This window comes from Petaurus breviceps, unplaced genomic scaffold, assembly GCF_028583685.1.
Source record: "Petaurus breviceps papuanus isolate PSGF00001 unplaced genomic scaffold, PetGlider_PUasm1.0 551, whole genome shotgun sequence".
Classification (NCBI taxonomy): domain Eukaryota; kingdom Metazoa; phylum Chordata; class Mammalia; order Diprotodontia; family Petauridae; genus Petaurus; species Petaurus breviceps.
The window spans coordinates 12,962,917-12,983,470 of NW_027186372.1; the positions used below are offsets into that span (position 1 = coordinate 12,962,917).

Here is a 20,554-nt window from a genome sequence, read left to right on the forward strand (position 1 = left end):
TGTGTGTGTGTGTGTGTAGGGGAGTTCACTGGACTCTTAGGTCTCTTCTAGCTCCAAATCTAGGATCCTATCAGTCAATAGTTCAGCCCTGAGTAGAAGTGTCAGTCACTTTGTGACAGAATTACCACTGTCATATCACTAGCTGCTGACAGTTTGCAAAGACTTTCTGTATCTCATCCCCCTCTATCCATATAACACAATATTTCTGGGTTCAATTCCCATCTTGGGATCCCTAGCAACAAGCTTAGGTCACTCCTTGCTAGTCCTCCCATATCCTGACACTCCTTACTTGCATCTCAGGATCCCCTTCTTGTCCTCTGATTTTAATGATGGGGATATACTCTCAGCAATTAGAGATAGGAAAGGACTGATTAAGATTTCTATACATCCCTATTTAAGACAGGATCATATCTAGTCATCAAAGCATTAGTCTCATGACTCAAATACACTCAATTAAGGGCATATTTATTTCTCATTATAAAATAAGCAATCATAATCACTACTACAGTGCAATTAATACCATTAGCAGCCTCTAAGAAAGTCTTCTGAACTTTAAGGTCACCTATATTTCTGCTACCCACAAAGGTATTACTTAGCTCTAGGCCCCCAACCTTCCAGCTTTCAGCTTCTCTGCTCTTATTATCCATTATAGGATCTTAGATCCTGGATCTGAAAGGAACCTTGGAGGTCATCAAGTGGATAAATTTGTCAACAGAAATATTTTGTTTATTAGTTTGGTTTCTGTGTCCATTCTTCAGTCTGTGAGATGGGTGGGCATCAAAGGGTTATCTTTGCTTACGCCAAAAAGGCCTCCCTGCCACTCCTGATTTTTTTCCCCACAGGGGAAAGAGGAGAACACACCAACTCAGTCTGATAGTTTATGAAATAAGCTACATCCATAGGCCACCACCTTCGCAAAGAAGGGAGTTAGGTACATTTTCTCAACTCTTCTCCAGGGCTAAGTTTTGGAGGCTTTTTGTTGGAGTTTCCATTTACCCTGATGAAGTCATTCAGCAGGTCCAGAGAGGTCCAGAGAGATTAAATGATTTGCATAGGATCACAGAGTTAATATAGCTCTGAACCCAGCATACGCTTCTCTGCCCTACAACTTACTTGTTCTTCCTGCAAGTTGCTCTCCAACCATTTCTACTTGTCTAAGAAAGAAGCAGCATAGTCTAGTACATGGAGTGCCCAAATTAGACTCTAGAAGACCTGGTTTCCTCCCACATACCAAGCTGAAGGCCTATTAGCAGTTGTCTGAATAGACAGAACATAGTCTTGAATGTAGATCTAGTTACTTCAGCTTATTTCAACAAGTTTTTTAATTAAATACTTACTATGTATAAGGCACAGAGGATACAAGGACAGAAAAAAATTAAATAGTCCCTGTCCTCAAGGAGTTTATATTCTACTAGGAAAAACAACATGTATGTAGGTTAAATAGAAAATACATGTCAAAATAAATACACAGTGGGCGGAGCCAAGATGGCAGAGTAGAAGCACTAACTTGGCATGAGCTCCCGCTCCAATCACTTCCAATACATGTAAAAAATTACTCTAAACAAACTTTAGAGCTACAGAACCCACAAAGTGACAGAGAAAAACAAATCTCTTGCTGAAGAAAGCCCAGCAGGCAGACAGAAGGGTCAATTGCACCAAGCCGAGCATAGTCCCCAATTAGCTGCAGTTCCAGCCCCAGGGAGGCCCTGACCAGTGGGGGCCAGAGCAGACTTCAGGAGAGTGAATCACCAGCAGCTGTGGCGGTTTCCAGACTTCTCAACCCATAAATGCCAAAGACAAAGTAAAAGGTCAGTGAGAAACTCTGTTGGAATGGGGGGGGAGGGGCCAGAAGAGGGTCCAGCCCCTACCCCCAGGGCAAGAAGTAGCAATGGCATGGCAGCTTGCAGCTGTTGCCATGTGGCCACTTCCAGAGCTCCTGTCCTGCAGATCATAGGACAACCAAGTGACCATTCACAGGGTAAGCACTCTTGCTTTAACCTGCTTGGATCTGGATCACAATCTTGGGTGGTGGTCCTGGGGTCTGTGACCAGTGAGTCAGAGCTTGTGGGGGCTGTAGAGAGGATGCCCTCCTAATAGCTCCGACAGCCACGAAAACCCCAGCAATTTGGGACAAAGCTCTCCCCTCTGGAACCAGAGTTCTACTGTGGCAAAGAGCTCAAAAGTCAAGTAATTGGCTGGCAAGATGAGCAAGCAGAGGAATCACAAACAAATCATAGAATCCTTTTTTGGGGGATTTGGGGACAAAAAAGGATCAAGGCATGGAAGGGGGGAAGGGAGGAAGACAGGGAAGTCAGAACTCTTGCATCAAAATCTTCCAAGAAAAATATGAATTGGTTACAGGCCATAGAGGAGCTCAAGAAGGATTTTGAAAATCAAGTAAGAGAAGTGGAAGAAAAATGAGAATGATGCAAAAAAAAATCATGAAAAGTGAGTCAACAGCCTGTTAAAGGGGACCCAAAAATACACTGAAGAAAATAACACTTTAAAAAATAGACTAACTCAAATGGCAAAAGATGCCCCAAAAGCCAGAGGAGAATAATGCTTTAAAAAGCCAAATTTGCCAGATAGAAAAGGAATTTCAAAAACTCACTGAAGAGAATAATTCCTTCAAAATTAGATTGGAGCAAATGGAAGCTAATGACTTTATGAGAAATCAAGATATTATAAAACAGATCCAAACAAATGAAAAAATAAAGGTAATGTGAAATATCTCATTGGAAAAACCACTGACCTGGAAAACAGATCCAGGGGAGATAATTTAAAAATTATTGGACTAACTGAAAGCCACGATCAAAAAAAGAGTCTAGACACCATCTTTCAAGAGATTATCAAGCAAAATTACCCTGATATTCTAGAACCAGGGGGCAGAATAGAAATTGAAAGAATTCATCCATCTCCTCTTGAAAAAGATCCCAGAAAGAAAACTCCTAGGAATATCATAGCCAAATTTCAGAGTTCCCAGGTCAAGGAGAAAATACTGCAAGCAGTCAGGAAGAAACAATTTGAGTATTGTGGAAACACAATTAGGATAACACAAGATCTAGCAGCTTTTACATTAAGGAATAGAAGGGCTTGGAATATAATATTCCAGAGGTCAAAGGAGCTAGGACTAAAACCAAGAATCACCTACCCAGCAAAACTGACAATAATGCTACAGGGGAAAATATGGTCATTCAATGAAATAGAGGATTTTCAAGCATTCTTGATGAAAAAACCAGAGCTGAACAGAAAATGTGACTTTCAAATACAAGAAGCAAGAGAAGTATAAGAAGGTAAACAGGAAAAAGAAATCATAAGGAACTTATTAAAGTTGAACTATTTACATTCCTACATGGAAAAACGATAATTGTAACTCATAAGACTTTTCTCAGTATGAGGACAGTTGAAGGGAATATATATGTGTGTGTGTGTATATGTATAACAGGGTGTAAGTGTATATAAATATATATGTGAGTGTGGGCATATGTATGTCTATGTATACATAGACAGAGGGTACAGAATGAGTTGAATATGAAGGGATGATATCTAAAAAATAAAATTAAGAGGTGAGAGAGAAATTTATTGGGAGGAGAAAGGGAGAGATAAATTAGGGTAAATTATCTCATATAAAAGAGGCAAGAGAAAACTGTTACAATGGAAGGGAAGAGCAGGAAGGTGAAAGGGAATTTTCATTGGATTTGGCTTAAGGAGGGAATAACATACACACTCAATTGGGTATCTTACCCTACAGGAAAATAGGGGGGTAGGGGATAAAAGGGGAGATGACAGAAGGGAGGTCAGATTGGGAATAGGGTAGTTAGAAGCAAACATTTTTGAAAAGGGAGAAGGTCAAAGGAGAAAATAGAATAAGTGGGGGGGGTGGGATAGAATGGAAAGAAATATAGTTAGTCTTTTACAATATAACGACTATGGAAATGATTTGGGTAACTACACATGTACAACCTATATTAAATTGCTTATCTTCCCAGTGAGGGCAGGTGAGGAGGGAAAAAGAGAAAAAAATCTGGAACTCAAAGTTTTAAAAACAAATGTTTAAAAAAACTGTTTTTTTTAAACTGGGAATGCAACTGGGAAATAAGATGTGCAGGCACTGGGGTATGGAGGTCCATCTTGCCCTACTGGAAAGTTGGGGGAGTGATCGGGGAGGATATAAGAGAGAACAGATTGGGGGAAGGGGTAGTCAGTAGGTTTGCTATTTTGGGGTGGGGGAGAGATGGGGAGAGGAAATTGTGGCTCAAAATCTTGTGGAAGTGAATGTTGAGGACAAAAAATAAATAAATAAAACTTTATAAAATCTATAACAATAAAAAAAACTCAGAGCAAAAAAAAAATTAAAAAAATAAACACACAGAAATTTTAATCGAAGAAAAATAGAAGGTGCACCAAAACAGAGTGAACCAGGAAAGGGTTCTTGAAGGAAGTGGCACTTGGACTGAACCTTAAAGGTATAAGAGGTAAAGGGAAAGAGGGAGAAGATTCTAGGCATGGTAAGGCAGAGACAAGTGATAGAATATCTTCTATGGGGAACAATGAGTTAGCCAGTTTAGCTTTAGAGTATATGAAGTAGTAATAAGAGTAACGTGAAATCAGCCCGGAGCAATAAATTGGAGCAAGATAGTAAAGGGTTTTAAATGCCAAACAAGGGAGTTTGTATTTCATTGTGGAGGAAATAGGGAGCCAATGAGGTTTCCTGAGCAGGGTAATAATGTGATCAAACATGTGCTTTAGAGATACCAATCTGGAAGCTGTGTGGAGAATGGATTGGAGACACAGAGTCCAATTAGAAGGCAATTGCAATAGTCAGACAAGAGGCCACAAGGGTCTGAACTAGATTCATGGCCATGTGAGTATAGAGCAAGAAACAGATGAGAGAGATGTTGAGGAGGTAGAATATGCAAAAATCCTGGGCATAACAGTCCCATTTGTCTCAACTGGTACCTTTATTCTCAAGTACTGGAGAGAAGTACACTGATGGATGAAGACCCACAAACTATTTGAACCCACTCTGTACACTGCATTTAGTGAATGTGAAATATCAAGCAGTTAAATGACAAGGGTGGGCTTCTGCCTATGGGAAACAGATACACCATTAGAGATTCAGAGGACTTTGTTTCTTTTTTTTTTTTTTTTAAGAGCAATCAGGGTTAAGTAACTTGCTCAAGGTTACACGGCCAGTTATTTCTGGGTGTGGTGCTAAGTATCTGAGGCCGGATTTGATCCCCAGGTCATCCCGACACTGGAGCGGGTTCTCTTACTCGCTGAGCCACCTGGCCGCCCCTAAGCAATCGGGGTTAAGTAACTTGCTCAAGGTTACACGGCCAGGTGTTTCTGGCTGGGTGCTAAGTGTCTGAGCCCGGGATTCGATCTCCAGGTCATCCCAACACTGGAGCCAGTGCTCTTACTCATGCTACCTGGCCACTCCCGGATTTTGTTTCTTAATGGACTAACATCAGGAACCTGAAATCAACCTTCTGGACACTTTGCTCTGTCTGACTTCTGTGGCCCAGTGATTCAAGGTCTGCAGTCACTTACTGGTGTTGTGATCTATGTAGTAGCCGCCGACCTGAGGGTCATAGGCCTCTTCCCAACCCAGTGGCAGCTCATCACTGATGCAGTCAGCGAAGGTTAGGGGTTTCGTGTACCTGGGAGGGGAGAAGACAGACAGATCCCATCAGTCCATGACCTTCTAAACACAGGACATTGCAGTAAAAAGTGCTATAGACTGGCAATCAGAAGGCATGCATTCCCTTCTTATTCCTACCCACTTATTTCTGCACACTGTAGGTGCTTATGAAGTGATTATTGAATGATATAACAAAATTGACGTGATGGAGGGATTTAGGAGATAATCTGGAGGTAGTGGGGTACAGTGGACAGGTCAATGGTTCCACTGCCTGAGAACCTGCCTTTGATGCTTACTATTCATCTGGGCTTGGGCAGGTTACTTCAACGCTTGGGACCCCAGCTTCCTCATCTGTAAAATGAATGGTCTCTATGGTGCTTTACAGTCCTACAATTCTACCATCTTTTTTTTTTTTTTTTGCCCTCTGGGCTCTCACACTCCTCACTACAGCTATATGTATTCTAGACAGAAGGATGCCCAATGACACAGAGGTGCCATGCTCATCACTCAAAGGACAGAGATGAGGTTTTGGGGAGAAAGGGTGTTTGTTCCAGACCACAAATCACAGCAGCAAAATTAGCCCTCCCAGGGGGGAAGGCTGTGGAAAGAACACAGACCTGGAAATTTGGTGATCTGAGTTCAAGTGGGAGGATGGAGAAGTGTCCTGCCATTATCTAGCAGTGTAACTTAGGTACAAATAATCTAATTTCTCATTTGCAAAATGAAGTATTGGGACTAGATCATAGATATAGAGCTAGGAGGGATCTCAGAGGTCACCTAGTCTTCATATTAGATGAGAAGACTGAAGTCAAGAAAGGCTAACTTGTTCAAGGTCATAAAGACATTAAGTGCTGGAGGCAGGATTTGAATCCAGGTCTTCTGATGCCAGGGCTCTTTCTGCTGTACCACACTGCCTCATAATAAAAGGTTCCCTCTAAACATGAAATTCTATGATTACATCTTCCCAGTTTTCCCTTCCCCTCTCCCTCTTAATGTGGACCTCTTTGTTGATTTAACAAAAATGTAATAAGCACTCACTCTGTAGAATAATACTGTGCTAGGTGCTGGGGAAGTTATAAAGTTTAGAAAAGTGAAGGGAACAAGCCTTTATACAGCACCTCCTATGTTCCAGGCACTAGGCTAAGTGCTTCATTACAAATATTAGCTCACAACAATTCCTGGGGAGGTAGGTGCTGTTATTATCCCCATTTTATAGTTGATGATACAGAGGCAAACAGAGGCTAAGTGACTTGCCTGGGGGGGGGGGGTCACACAATTAGGAAGTGACTGATAAGTTATCATCCTGATCCCTTTTCCTGATCCTCCCTAGTCAATAGTCATCTTTCCCTCCTTAAATGATCTTGTACTTACTTTTCACTGACATGCTGCATCCCCCCAGTGGAATGTAAGCTCTTTGAGGGCAGGGACCATTTTTCATCTTTGTCTGTGTAGCTCTAGATAGGACTAGCTGCAGTCCCTGCCCCCATAGAGATTCCAATCTAGTAGGGGAATAAGACATAGAAGACATAACTATAATGCAGAATATTACATCAGCAAGTGAATTAGAAAAGTTGCAAAGCACTTTGTGAGGTTCCCAGGGAAAGTCTTTACTGAGCAAAGGGGATCGGGAAGACTTTATGGAGAAAGTGTGATTTAAGTTCACTTTAAAGTATGAATGATGATAATGATACCAACAATTGATATCACCAAACATATAAGGTTACAATGTACTTTGTATAGATTAAATCCATCATTCCTCAAAACTTCTGTGTTTCTATTAAGGAAATCACTATTGTACCGGTACTAGTTCCCCAGGTTTCCAAATTGAGTCATCTTGCACACTTCCCTCTGTCTTGCCCTGCATACTCAATCAGGTCCATCAGTTCTATGTCGACAGTATCTCTCCCGTCCACCCCTGCCTCTGCAGTTACACAGTCACCACTCTCTTTTGGACCTTCATCACCTCTTATCAGACTCTTTCAGTTCCTTCCCAAATGGTTTTCCCGATCCTAGCCAGTCACTTCATGTCAACTCTCCTACTCAAGATTCTTCACGGTTTTCTTGAAATGGAAATTTATTGTTTTATATTGAATCCTGTCTGTCATGTTCTTCTGTATACACTCCAAGTTCTTTTTTCTTTCTTCATTTTGTATTTAAGTTTAAAGTGAATAAAAAATGTATTAAAAAAAAGATTCTTCAGTGGGCATAAAAATGAAACATTCAAACTCCTCAGTTTGGCATTGAAAGCCTCTCGAGATCTGGCTCCAGCCTACCTTCTTTCATATTGTTCTCCTTCACGTGTTCTGTCTTTCAGACAAACGAGCCCCCTTGCTGCCCCTCAAAGCTGATATTTTGTCACCCATCTTTGTACCCGTGAAGAGTCTATATCTTTGTCTCAAGTATATTTCTTCTTTGCCTGTTTTTTTTAAATTATTAAATTTTATTTTTAATTTATGGAATAAAGCAAGCATTTTCATAAGATAGTACAATAAAAAGGATGATTGCACATGAAAGTGCAAATTTACTATGCAGAGCTTGCCATTCCTTTCAAATATAAATTACCATGTGACTTTCTTTTTATCTGCTTTCCTCCTCCTGTCCTCCCCTAGAGATGGCTACCATTAGACACAAATTAAGTGTGTGTGTATATGCATGTATGCTTATGTATATATGTGTATATATGTAAAATTACTCTATACATACTTCTACTTATCAGTTCTCTGCCTTGAGTGCTCTGAGGGTCAACTCAGGTGCTGCCTTCTGCAGGAAACTTTACTCATCCATCCTACTTATCAGTTATTTTTTCTTCCTAAAATGATTTACTTGCTTCCGCTTACAAATTACATCTCCCACTGACTGCAGCGATAGATTTTCATCTTTGTGTAGCTCTAGCATTTAGACCTGGTACAATGCACAGAGACAGTTAGTGGGGAGTCCTGGTCCTGGAGTCAGGAGGACCTGGTTCTGATCTGGCCTTGGACATTTTCTAGCTGTGTGACCCTTGACAAATCTTTGAATCTCTTTCTGCCTCAGTTTCCTCAACTGTAAAATAGGAATAATAACAGCACATAATTCCCAAGGTTGTTGTAAGGATCAAATGAGAGATAATATTTGTAAAGTGCTTACCACAGGGCCTGGCACATAGTAGGTGCTTAATTAATGATTATTCTACCCTCCACAGAAGGAGCCCCTCATGAGTTGGATGCATAGAAATTTAATAAGCACAGAAGGAGAAGGAAAATATTTAAGTAAACTAATGTGACAATACCCATCCTCCAGTTTGACATTTTGGAAGGGATCACATAGGACTGTTCTCAGTTCACTACCCTGTGAATTGCAAAGTTAGAGCTGGAAGTTCCTCTGAATCTATCTAGTAAAACCTCTTCATTTTCCAGATGAGGAAACCGAGGCCCAGAGAGGTCAAGTGATTTTTCCCAAGGGCACATAGGTAGAAAGTCGCAGAGACAGTACTTGAATTTGGGTTCCCAGTCTCCAAATCCAGCACTCTTTATAATGTCCCATACCACTGTGATTAGGCAGACCCAAGTGGTCAAAAAGGGAGCAAAAGCAGTATAACCAGTTAAAAGGGATAGGGAGGGACTGCCTGATGGAGAATAGAGAATGCCCATCTGAAGAAATTCCTACCAATGCAAGAGGCATGACACCTAATTTGCTGTTTATATTCTTAGAGATTATCTAAGGCCCTAAGAGGTTATGTGACTTGCCCACGGTCACACCACCAGGATTTATCAGAGTTCTAAGGCAAACTCTTTATCTACTAAACTAAACTGCCCCTCTGACTTGTTAATAAGGAACAACAACAAAAATGATGTACCAAGGTATTGAAGACTGAAGAGGGAAGCCAGGGGTACAGGAATGGTAGGTATTTCTGAAATTCCCTGTGAGGAAGCACCTCGAGCCTCTTAGTGGCTCCCATCACCCAACACTATTTTGTTGTTCTTCTATTGAGACTGAAGGGGATTTATCATCCACTTTTGCAGATGGATAAATTGAGGCACAAAGGGCAAGGAGAAAGAGAAAATACTAGAAACAGGACCCAGATTTCTTGATTCCCAGTTTCAAGAACTTTTCTCTAGATCAGGGGATCTTAACATGGGGTCTGGGAACTTGTTTTTGAAAAAAAATATTTTCCTAATTGTATTTCAGTATAATTACTTTCCTTCATAATTCTGTGTATTTTGTTTTATGCATTTAAAAATATTATTCCATGGGCTTCACCAGGCTTATGAGACCCTTTGGCAGTCTGGTGATGCCAATAGATTCCCTTCTCAGAATAATGCTTTAAAATAATTGAAAGAAATGTTAGACTTTAATTAGATGTTAATAAAAATCAAGATGTAATTTTTTTCCCATTAAGTTCACAGACCTCCTGAAATTTATTCAGGGACCCTCGAGGGTACATGGACCTCAGGTTAAAACTCCCTGCTCTAGACCATCATGGGAGATGATAATAACAACTGGCATTTATATAACACTCCAGTGTTTCTGAGGCACTTTGCATATGTTACTTCATCTGCTATTCACAACACCCCGTTTGAGAAATTCTATAGTTATTATCATCCTATACTACAGAAGTGGCGGCGGGGAGTTTGGGTGACCTTCCCAGGGCCAGATGGGTGCTAAGGGCTGAGGGGAGAGTCAAAGCCAATTTTTCCTGATATCAAGTCTCTCTACTTATGTCTGAGAGAGATATCAAGCACATGACCCATGAGCTGAGTGTGACATCCCTGCGCTACATCATGTCATCTCTCAGTGTTTGATATACAGTAGGCACTTAATAAATGCTTAATTTTTAATTTATGAAATAAAACAAGCATTTCCATAACAGTACAATAAAAAGATGATTACAATGAAATTGCAAATCTATTATGTATAACTTGTTATTCCTTTTAAATGTATATAAATAATAAAATAGTCACATAAATTTCTTTTTTTCCCTTTTTCCCTCCTCCCTCTTCCATTCTCTAGAGATAGCTTACAAGAATCCATTCAAAACAGCATATTTAAAAAGGTGGGGCAGGAGCGGGGAATCTAAAAAGTCAAACTAAAAATCCATTCTGAAAAATGCCATCAGCCTGTGTAACCACAGCATTTGTGGGTTGTATAATGTGAGAACTCAGGGGTTCCCTAAGGACAGGGCCAGGAGGTAGGTATGTGGTCATATGACACCTAATATACTCATTATTGAGGAAGCCCCCAAGAATCAAAACACAACTCATTCCATATTCCATGACATCCCCCCTCCAGAGAAGTATTCCCTTGGGGGAAAAAATGCAGGATATTTGGACTGGTTTAACCCACTACATTAACTGACCACTTTTGTGGAATTAAGTATCACACTGGAGAAAAGGAAGAAAATGAGGGAGAAAAAAATTGGGAAATTCTTGCAAAGTCGACTCGAACAGTTGTAACCAAGGGGTTGTTATGCAGGATGGGCAAGATTCCAGGGTAGTTCCTCCAAGGAGGTTTCAGAGCTTCTCTGATGGCTTGCCTTGCCTGCTCGACCCCCCGCCCTCCAGAAACAAACGACTACTTTACATCAATTCCTTCCCTTCCTTAGACTTGTCTAAGTGTGACTCTGGCTCTCTCTCTCCCACTGCAGGGAGTGAGGACCAGGATTCCCAGCCAAGGCTATGGCTCCACCTTTTTGTTCAATGATCCCGTAAAATGGCTTTTAAAGAAAAAGCCACACATACCACACTGGGTTACTGTATCTACTGACAATTCATAACGCGGTGTGGGAAAGTATAAGCCCTGGCCACCAGACTGAGGCTTGTTCTCTCTCTATCGAGCTTTCATTACGCTGTGCTCTCAAAAGCCGGGCCTTTCAGCCTGCCAGCTGGACTATGAATCTTATTACACACAGTTTGCAACACAGAAAACCAAGATGAGATTGCAATTCCTAAAGTCTTGACTGCATTTACATATAATCATGCAAAATCATTCATTGAGTTCCTACTGGGTATGTGGCATTGATGCTCCCAAAATTGAATGCTTCAGAAACAGTTTCCACTTGCAAAAATCATTTATCAATGGATGTCTACATCCTAAGTCCTAAAGAAGATTGGGCAAGGGAGGATGAGAAAAACAAAGCACAGGAAAATAGGTGGCAAGGAGACAGTCTTGAAGCTAGGGTGGGACTATTCCAGAGGGTATGGGGCATGTGCCCAGAAAATGAGGGACGGGGATAGAGACTTAGCCCTTAACATTTATTGTAAAGGTCTGTCCTATTTGGGGACTTGCTCAGCAAGGTCTGGGGTGGTAGCAAATGACAAGACCTGTCCTCTCCTGCCTGGTGCCTACGAAAAAGGAAGAGGCTGAGATTTCCCTGAAATCTTTGGCCAGAAAAACCATGAGAAGTCTGTTACTTTGTATATATTCCCTGAAGTCAGACATATTTGCTATCACTTTTTAAAAGAAATTTTCCCCTTACTGCAGTTATCATATTACTAAAGGCAGTAACTGTAATCCTCTCCAATTCAGTGATTGACAAGGCACACTGAATCTGACCCGTGTTAAGCTTTTACTACAAGGGCGACACTAGATGATGGCGTTTTTTCATCTCATAGAATGAAGGAAAGGAAGGAAATGATTATTTAGGATTAGGGTGAGGGTCAGAGTTAGGGTCTGGGCCTCAGGAGCAGGGAACCTGTGGCCTCAAAGGTCCTTGGGTGTAGCCTTTTGACTGAGTCCAAGTTTTAAAGAAGAAATCCTTGTATCAGGGGGATTTGTTCTGTGAAGTTTGGATTCAGTCAAAGGGCTGCACCTGAGGGCCTAGAGAGCCACATGTGGCTTTGAGATGGCAGGTTCCCCAGCCCTGGTAGGGGTAGGGTTAGGTTACTACTCTGTGCCCAGAACTTTACAAGTATTATCTCAGTTAACCCTCACAACAACCCTGAGAGGTAGGTATTATCACGACTCCTGCTTTATAGTTAAGGAAACTGAGGCAAAAGGAGGTTAAGTGACCTCCCCAGGGTCATACAACTAGTAAGTTTCTGAGGCTGGATGTGCACTCAGGTCTTCCTAACTCCAGGTCCAGAGCTGTGTCTACTGAGTCACCTAGCAGCAGGGAAGCGCCCTAGGAACCAATGTCTCCCAGGACCTCAATGCTCAGCAGCTTGTGTTGTAAAGGTGGTTTGTCTGTCATCTCCTTTCTTATTTGGGGGGCAAAATTTATTTTTACATACATTGATGTTTCTCATGAAGTTAATAAACATCAATCAAAAATATTTATCAAGTACTTAAGTATGTTCTGGGTACTGTTATAAGAACTAGGGATAGAAAGAAAGAAAGTCCTTATTTTCAGGGAGTTAACATTCTAGTGAGGGAAAACAATATGAAAATAACTAGTCATACATAAAATATATGCAGAGTAGATGGAAGGTAAACTTGGAAGTTGGGTGGGTGCAGGAAGGGAGAGACCAGGAAAGGCTTTCTGTAGAAAGTAGGACTAGAGGGGCTGCCAGGTAGCACAGCGAGTAAGAGCACCGGCTCCAGTGTCGGGATGACCTGGATCAAATCCGGGCTCAGATACTCAGCACCACACCCAGAAATAACTGGCCGTGTAGCCTTGAGCAAGTTACTTAACCCCGATTGCTTAAAAAAAAAAAAAGAAAGAAAGTAGGACTAGAACTTAGTCTTAAAAGAAAGCAGGGACTCTTAGGGTAGGATTTGAGAGAGAAAGCATCCCAAGCAGGGGGGACAGCCACTACAAAGGAAAGGAGCTGAGAGATGGAGTGCAGTGTGCAGGAATAGCAAAAAGGCCAGCAAACAGTACAAGGAGGGGAGCCAGGAGGGACAGTGGGTAGAGCACCAGGCTTGGAGTCAGAAAGACTAATTTTCTTGAGTCCAAGTCTAACCTCAGATGCTTACTAGCTGTGTGACCCTGGGCAAGTCACTTAACCCTGTTTGCCTCAGTTTCCTCATCTGTAAAATGAGCTGGAGAAGGAAATGGCAAACCCCTCCAGTATCTCTGCCAGGAAAGTCCCAAACAGGATCACAAAGAATTGGATATAACTGAAAAATAACCAAACAACAACAAAGTATAAAAGGACTAGAAAGGTAGAAAGGGGTCAGCTTGTGAAGGGCTTCCAATGCCAAATACATAAGCCAGAAGTTATGCATATGTACACATACATACACACACATATATGAATATACAAATTTAAATAAAATGTATAATCAGAAGAAATTGAGAAACACAAACATTCCAATGTACAAAGAACAGAGAGAGGACTGTATGTGAAATTATGAACATACAGTTTGGTTTTTAAAATTAAATTTGACAGAGTAGTAATGAAATCTCTGCTTGTCTGTGTCCTGTTCAGAACTTCCTTATTGTTTCTTCTGTAAATTTAAATTTTTAAAATTAATATCCTTTATTTTTTCATAACCTGTATATCCTAAGTTATCTGTCCTCCCTTGCTCTCCCAGAAAATCAGCTCCTATAATCTGAATTTTTTTTTTAAAAAGTTAAGCAAAACTACCCAGCACACCAATCAAGTCCATCTTTATAGTAGTGTTCCACAGCCCTAATCACCAAACTCTTCAAAGAAGGAAGAGAGGTGCCATCTCATACCTCTTCCTTAGGGCCAGGTTTGGTCATTGTAGCTTCACAGCATTCTGTTTTGACTTTATTTTTGTTCTTTGTTTATGCTGTAGTCAACATGTATATTGTTTTCCTGGATCTGTTGGCTTAGTTTTACATCAGTTCATATAACCCTTCTTTGCTCTTATAACACAGTGATATTTGGAGTGTGCAAGTTAATCTCCCTTAATTAAAACTTCAGCCTTCAAAAGGTAGAAGAGGTGATGAAGTGAATTGCTAATCTGGTCTGATTCTGGTGATGAAGAGAAACTTGCTGATAAAACAGAAATGATGGGAATCTTGGGGTGGGGTGGGAGGGAATTGACCACTCTATTTCAGAAAAGGAGCAGAAAGTCAGACATAGTCTGAAATGCATCCTATAGAATGGAAGAACAAGTTTCCAAGGATTCAGAGAGTAATGGGAAGGATGACATGACTTAAAATTCTATAGGGGCTGGAAAGGGACATATTCCAATAATGAGTGAAATTCTGGTAACACAAATATGAACAATTCTGATGAGGAAGAAAAGGTGGAGCTATCTAAGGAGTTTTATGGGGCTATGCTCATTTAAAATATTAGATTATATGAATATATATGTATTACATATGTGTAAATGATGGAAGGGTAGGTAATAGAGGAAAAATGCACAAAAGGGGTATGGTTTTATAAGAATATGGTCAGAAGAGCTCAAAATCAGCTTAGGTTAGCAAAGAATGCTAAGAAACCTCCTCCCCAAATTTTTAAAGTTTATTTTAGGGACAGGGCAAGTGAAGACCAAAGAAGGGCTAAGACTACTGCTCTGGGTTAATAGAATGATGCTAATATATGACAGAGAAAAGGGAGAACTACTTAATTTTTGTTTCTTCAGCCAAGGAGAATGATCTTCAAAGTGAAAAAGGAGAGAATAAAAGATGATCATGAGAAGCTGGTCCATGAGATAACTGAAATGAAAGCTATTTCCCACTGAGTTCAAGACACCAAATCTGAGAGGCAGCATATTAGAACAGAAAAAAAATACTTGTTCTAGGGTCAGAGGACCTGGATTTAAAACTCATCTCTGACACTTACCACCTATGTGACTTAGGCCAATTCATTTAACCCTCCCTGGGTATCAGTTTCCTTGCCTGTTAAATGAGTCGGTTTAACCTGATGGCCTTTCAGATCCCTTCTATTGGGTGCTGTTCAGTCGTTTTACAATTGTGTCCTTCTCTTTATGATCTCATTTGGGGTTTTCTTGGCGAAGATACTGGAGTAGTTTGCTATTTCCTTTTCCAGCTCATTTTATGGATGAGGAAACTAAGGCAAATAGGGTTAAGTGATGTGCCCAGGGTCACACAGCTAGGACACGTCTGAGGCTGGATTAGACTTAGGAAGTCTTCCTGACTCCAGGCCCTACACTCTATTCACTGAGCCATCTAGCTGCCCTAACTCAGTAATTTTAACTCAGTAAATCTCTCTTAGCCTCAGTTTTCTCATCTGTAAAGTGAGAGGGTAAACCAGACTGCCTCTTTGGTCTAGCTAGAGATTTATTTTTCTAGCTATAGATTTGTGATCCTGTGGGCTATATCCTGTGACACTGAGAGAACTGGTAGGTATATATGATCTTTGAAAAAATTTGGGGAAAACTGAAATACCTCAAGACAGAAGACTGGTAACTGATATTCTGATTCTAAAACAATGGTTAAGGGTGATGTTTTTAAACAATTGGCTGGTGAGCTTGACTTAGATTCCCAGCAAAATTTTAGAACGAATGTATCATAAAAGGGATACTTTGTCAGCATTTAGAAAAGGAAACAGTGATTGCTAAAATCTAGCATGACTTCTGCCATACTAATCTCATTTCCTTTTTTTATAGGATTAAACTGGTGGATTAGGGTAATGAAAAACAGGCATAAAACTCCAGGATTTCATTTTTTTTTTAAATTGATAAAGTCTTTTATGTTTTCATTATGGAAGAGATGGAGAGACACAAGTTAGAAGATTATTTAATTAGACAGCTTTATTCTAGCAATGATTAGACACAAAATGTAGTCATTAATGGGTCGTCTTTGGGTGTGTGCTGGTCAACACTTTTCTTGCTAACATGTACATGACATGTTTATTTCATGGGAGGGATAGTCAACCGCTGGATAATCTCACAGACCAAAAAAGATCTTGACAACCTAGGACAATGGGCCAAATCTCAAATATTCAAGTGAGATGAAATTTAATAGGAGCAAAATAAAACATTTGGGTTCAAAAAAATTAACTGCATAAGTACCTAATGAAGAAGCTATTGTTTATACAACATTTCCTGAGGCTTCAGTAGAGTATAAGCCCAATTCATCACTACTGTGACTCAGTGATCAAAAACGGATAATGTGATCTTACGGAGGCATACCATCCAGTATGAAGGAGATGATAATCCTGTTGTACTGTGGTCAAACCACATCTACAGAACTGTGTTAAATTCTGGATGCCACCTTATTAGAAGGATATTGACAAGAAAAGGGAATTAATGTGGAAAAAGGACTGGAGACCATGCCATGTCTGAAGAGCAGAGGGAGAAACTGGGTATGTTTAGTCTGGAGAAGAGAAGACTGAGGAGCAATAATGCCTTTAAGTATATGAAGAATTACCGCATGGCAATGGGATTAAATTTGTCTTGTTTTGCCTGAGAGAACAGAACTAGCAATGATGGGCAGAAATAGCAGAGAAGCAGATCTAGGTTGGAAAACTTTCTTTAAAAATTAGGGCTGTTTGGGAGGAGAAGGGCCTGCCATAGGATGTGGTGTGGTCCACTTCCAGTGAAGGCTCGATGCCTACTTGCTTAGGGATGCTGCAGGTTATTATTTTGCAGTTGTAGGTTGGACTAGATGACCTCTCAGATCCCCTCTAACTGAGATTCTATGATCAGATTGCTTTTCACATCTATTCTGTGATAAAGACTGATACTGTTTTAGCATTAAGTCCTATGGGGCTTTCATAAATGTGTGTGTATGTAAACTTGATCATGACCCTGTTATACTTTTTCAACCCATATCCATCCCTGACATTCCTGAGCTATTCAATTCATTTTACATGATCAGCTTCTGGTAGTCGGGTGCACTCATTTGTTCCTTGGAGGTCACATTGTAGGGTTGCTAGGAAGGTGGTGGGTGTAATTGGGTGAGAAAGATGATGATAATGATAAGATGATGGAGAAAACTGTTAGCACTGTCTATAAACCACCAGGTTAGAATTTCACTTTCGAGCCTTGAAGTGAAACAAATTGGGGCAGGGTGTTTGAGGTAAGAGCAGCAGAAGGAGGCTGTCCTAATCAACAATGAATCAGGCAATCTGACTGCCAAGCTGATGGACATCCTATGAATCCAGTACCCACATAAGCCATACATCAAGAAGAATTCGGGGGGAGCACTGTCACACTAGCAGAATACCAAACTACTGACATGGTGTGAGAATAAGATAAAATAAACCACTTATTAAAAAAAAAAACAAACCAAAAATGGATATTCCTCATTGCTTTTTTCATAAGACAGTTGGTAAAGGCTAGAGTAAGACCAATAATGACTTAAGACCCCCATAGCCACCTAGATTAAATACAGATGCAAGGACATTGGCCTCTTGAGTGTGGTTATTCCACCTCCTCAACATGCAGGAAGCAAAAAAGCTGTCCATGCAATGAAGCACAGGGCATGGAATGTTTTTCCTTCCTCATGGAAAGACACAAAAGAAGACAGAACTATCCTTCAACACAAATCAGGTTCTAGAATCCATTTGGCACCAAACTGCCACTGCTAGTCAGCTGAGAAGTTAAAGTATCAAAAGGAAAGATTCTGATCATTCAAAACTCAGGAAAAGATTAAAAAAAAAGTTAAAACCCCACCAATTCTGAGAAGTTGCTTTAAACTTGCTCTTTTCTCAGCTGAAATTTCAGTGTGTGAAGGCATAAACAGTTACATTTCTTATCACACTAGATAAGAGACATCATATTGTAGTGGGAAAAGAATAAGCATTTCTATAATGCACGTGCCGAGCACCATGCTAGGTGTTTCATAAAGATCATCTTCTCCTTTGATCCTTGAAACAACTCTTAGAGATAGGCGCCGTGTATTATCCTCACTTAACAGCTGGAACAACAGAGCCAAACAGAGGGTAAGTGACTTGCCCAAGGTCAGACAGTTAAGTGTCTGAGGATGGATTTTAACTCGGGTCCTCCAAATAGCAGGCTTGGAGCTCTACACATTGTGCTACCTAGGTGCCTCTGATTAGGATGATGGAAACCAGGAAAATCAGGGTCTAAATCACTACCTCAGAACTTATGAGTTACATGACCCTGGCCAAGTTACTTAACCTCTCGGTATCTCAGTTTTCTCATCTGAAAAATGAGGGGGTTGGACTTGATGGTCTTGAAGATTCCTTCCAGTTCTAAATCTATAGTCCTGCAACTTTCTCCCAAATCACCTATACGCAATGCAACAGTACAGAAATGGGATGAATTGGGGGATGGCATGAGACTTGAGAGGAAGAATGTAGACGGAAGGTCAGAAATTCCTTTAAACCTCACCTCAGGTGTCACCTTCCATGGGGAGCCTTTCTTTTACCCTTTTAGTTGTTGGAGCTCTCTCTTTCCTCAAATTGTTGTGTACATTTTCTATCCCTCTGATAGAAGGAAAGCACCTTTAGGGAAGGGATGGTTTTCCATTTTGTCTTTACATTCCCAAGAGCCTAGCTCAGCAGCAGGCACTCAGTAAAAGTCTGTTGCATGAATGAATGAATGACAACACTTTTTGGAAGACATAGATTAAGAAAAATAAAGAAGGCACCAGGTCTTCAAGCTCAGAGGGTCTTTACTAAGTGACGTGGATGAGACGCCAGGGACTTGAGGCATCCTCTACCATTAAGCTGAAGATCGACCCAGGAGGATGAAAAGCTCTTTTATGGGGAAAGATTAAAGGAGTGAATTGTACTGCTTATAAGAAATCCTGACAATAAGAATCTCAAATGGCACAAATGCCAAGAGGAAGATGAATTATTCAGTGTGGCAAACATATCATTAGGAAAAGTAGGATGGAAAGCAACATCTGAAACTGAGCAACGATTTTTAGAAAAAGTTTCCTGCTAGAGAGAGAAAGCAAAGCCCCCTATAGACATATCTGACTCCCTCCTGCCCCTCCTCCTAGGAAATTCTGGGTGTTTCTGCAGGCCAAGGTCTTCCTTATTGGGCAAAAATTCCCAAGACTTTGTGACTGGGAGACATGCCTGCTTTGTTCCTATGGCCAGAGTTCAGTGATGGACCAAAATTCAACACGGGTGTCTAGAACCCATGTTTTGACCTGTAGGAAAAACCCAATCACAAAGTGAAATTAACCAAATGCCATAACTATGAGAGGTGAGAAAGCCAAGCAAGATCCAGTTCTGCCTCTAAATTACAAATCTCCACAAACATTCCTGAATGTTTCATAATGGGTGCTCCTGGAAAAACATCCCAGGACATGTAACCTTGAGTATAGAGAAGAGATCTTTGGATGTTGCGTATATAGGCCTTTAAGAAGGAGATGCAGGTGCACTCGACCCTTGGAATAGCCCTAGTCCCTCAGATGGGGAAGAGGATACCCCTCTCTCAGGGAGGGGAGAGAATGGGCTATGTTCCAGGGAACATATCAACCCTTCTGTTTTCCAACTGTCTTCTGAGAAGGGTACTTCCAGCTGGATGTTGAGAATATTAATGCTGATAACAATATGGTTTGCAGTCGACAATCAGATATTTTAAAGAGGCTCAAGGTTTTTTCCACAGTCGAACAGTAAAATGACTGCTGTGATGTGCATTTCATAATTTCTTTCAAAGCATTTGGGATTCTTTTCAAAAGTCCTTTAGAACCTCCCAATTAGATCTACCATTCTAGATTCTACTCTGGGTACAGATGGGCTAGATAAAGAGTCACAAACACTTACAAACTAACCCACCAAACACACCCCTGTTCCTGAGCCTGTATTACCTTCAGGGTCTAAAGGGCTCCCCCAGTCACTCAGCTCACCTTCCTCTCCCTCCCCCCTTCCCCCATGCTGTGTTATAGCTCAGCCCAGACCAGTCAGATGCCTCCCTTGAGCTCCCTGAAAGAGGAAGCCCAGGACACCTTCCCCTTTATGTGCATATGTGATCACATACAGGGCAAAGTGGCACATTCCTCCAACCTGTCTCTGCTGCCAGTATAAGCACTCACAGTAAGGGAGGGAGCACCTGGCAGGGGAAGGGCATGGGGATGGGGCAAAGTCTCATCAGCATCTAACCTGACCCTAGCCTCACATTCTTAGCCCATCC

General features: G+C 40.9%; 1 protein-coding gene across 1 annotated transcript in view; it reads right to left on the bottom strand.

Annotated features, from left to right (window-relative positions):
• The window catches only part of WWC1 (WW and C2 domain containing 1), a 153,630-nt gene that overhangs the window by 66,265 nt on the left and 66,811 nt on the right, over nt 1–20,554 (bottom strand). Inside the window, exon 2 of the mRNA XM_069102405.1 lies at nt 5,554–5,663. Coding sequence (XP_068958506.1) covers nt 5,554–5,663 — 110 coding nt within the window. The remainder of the gene's footprint in view (nt 1–5,553; nt 5,664–20,554) is intronic.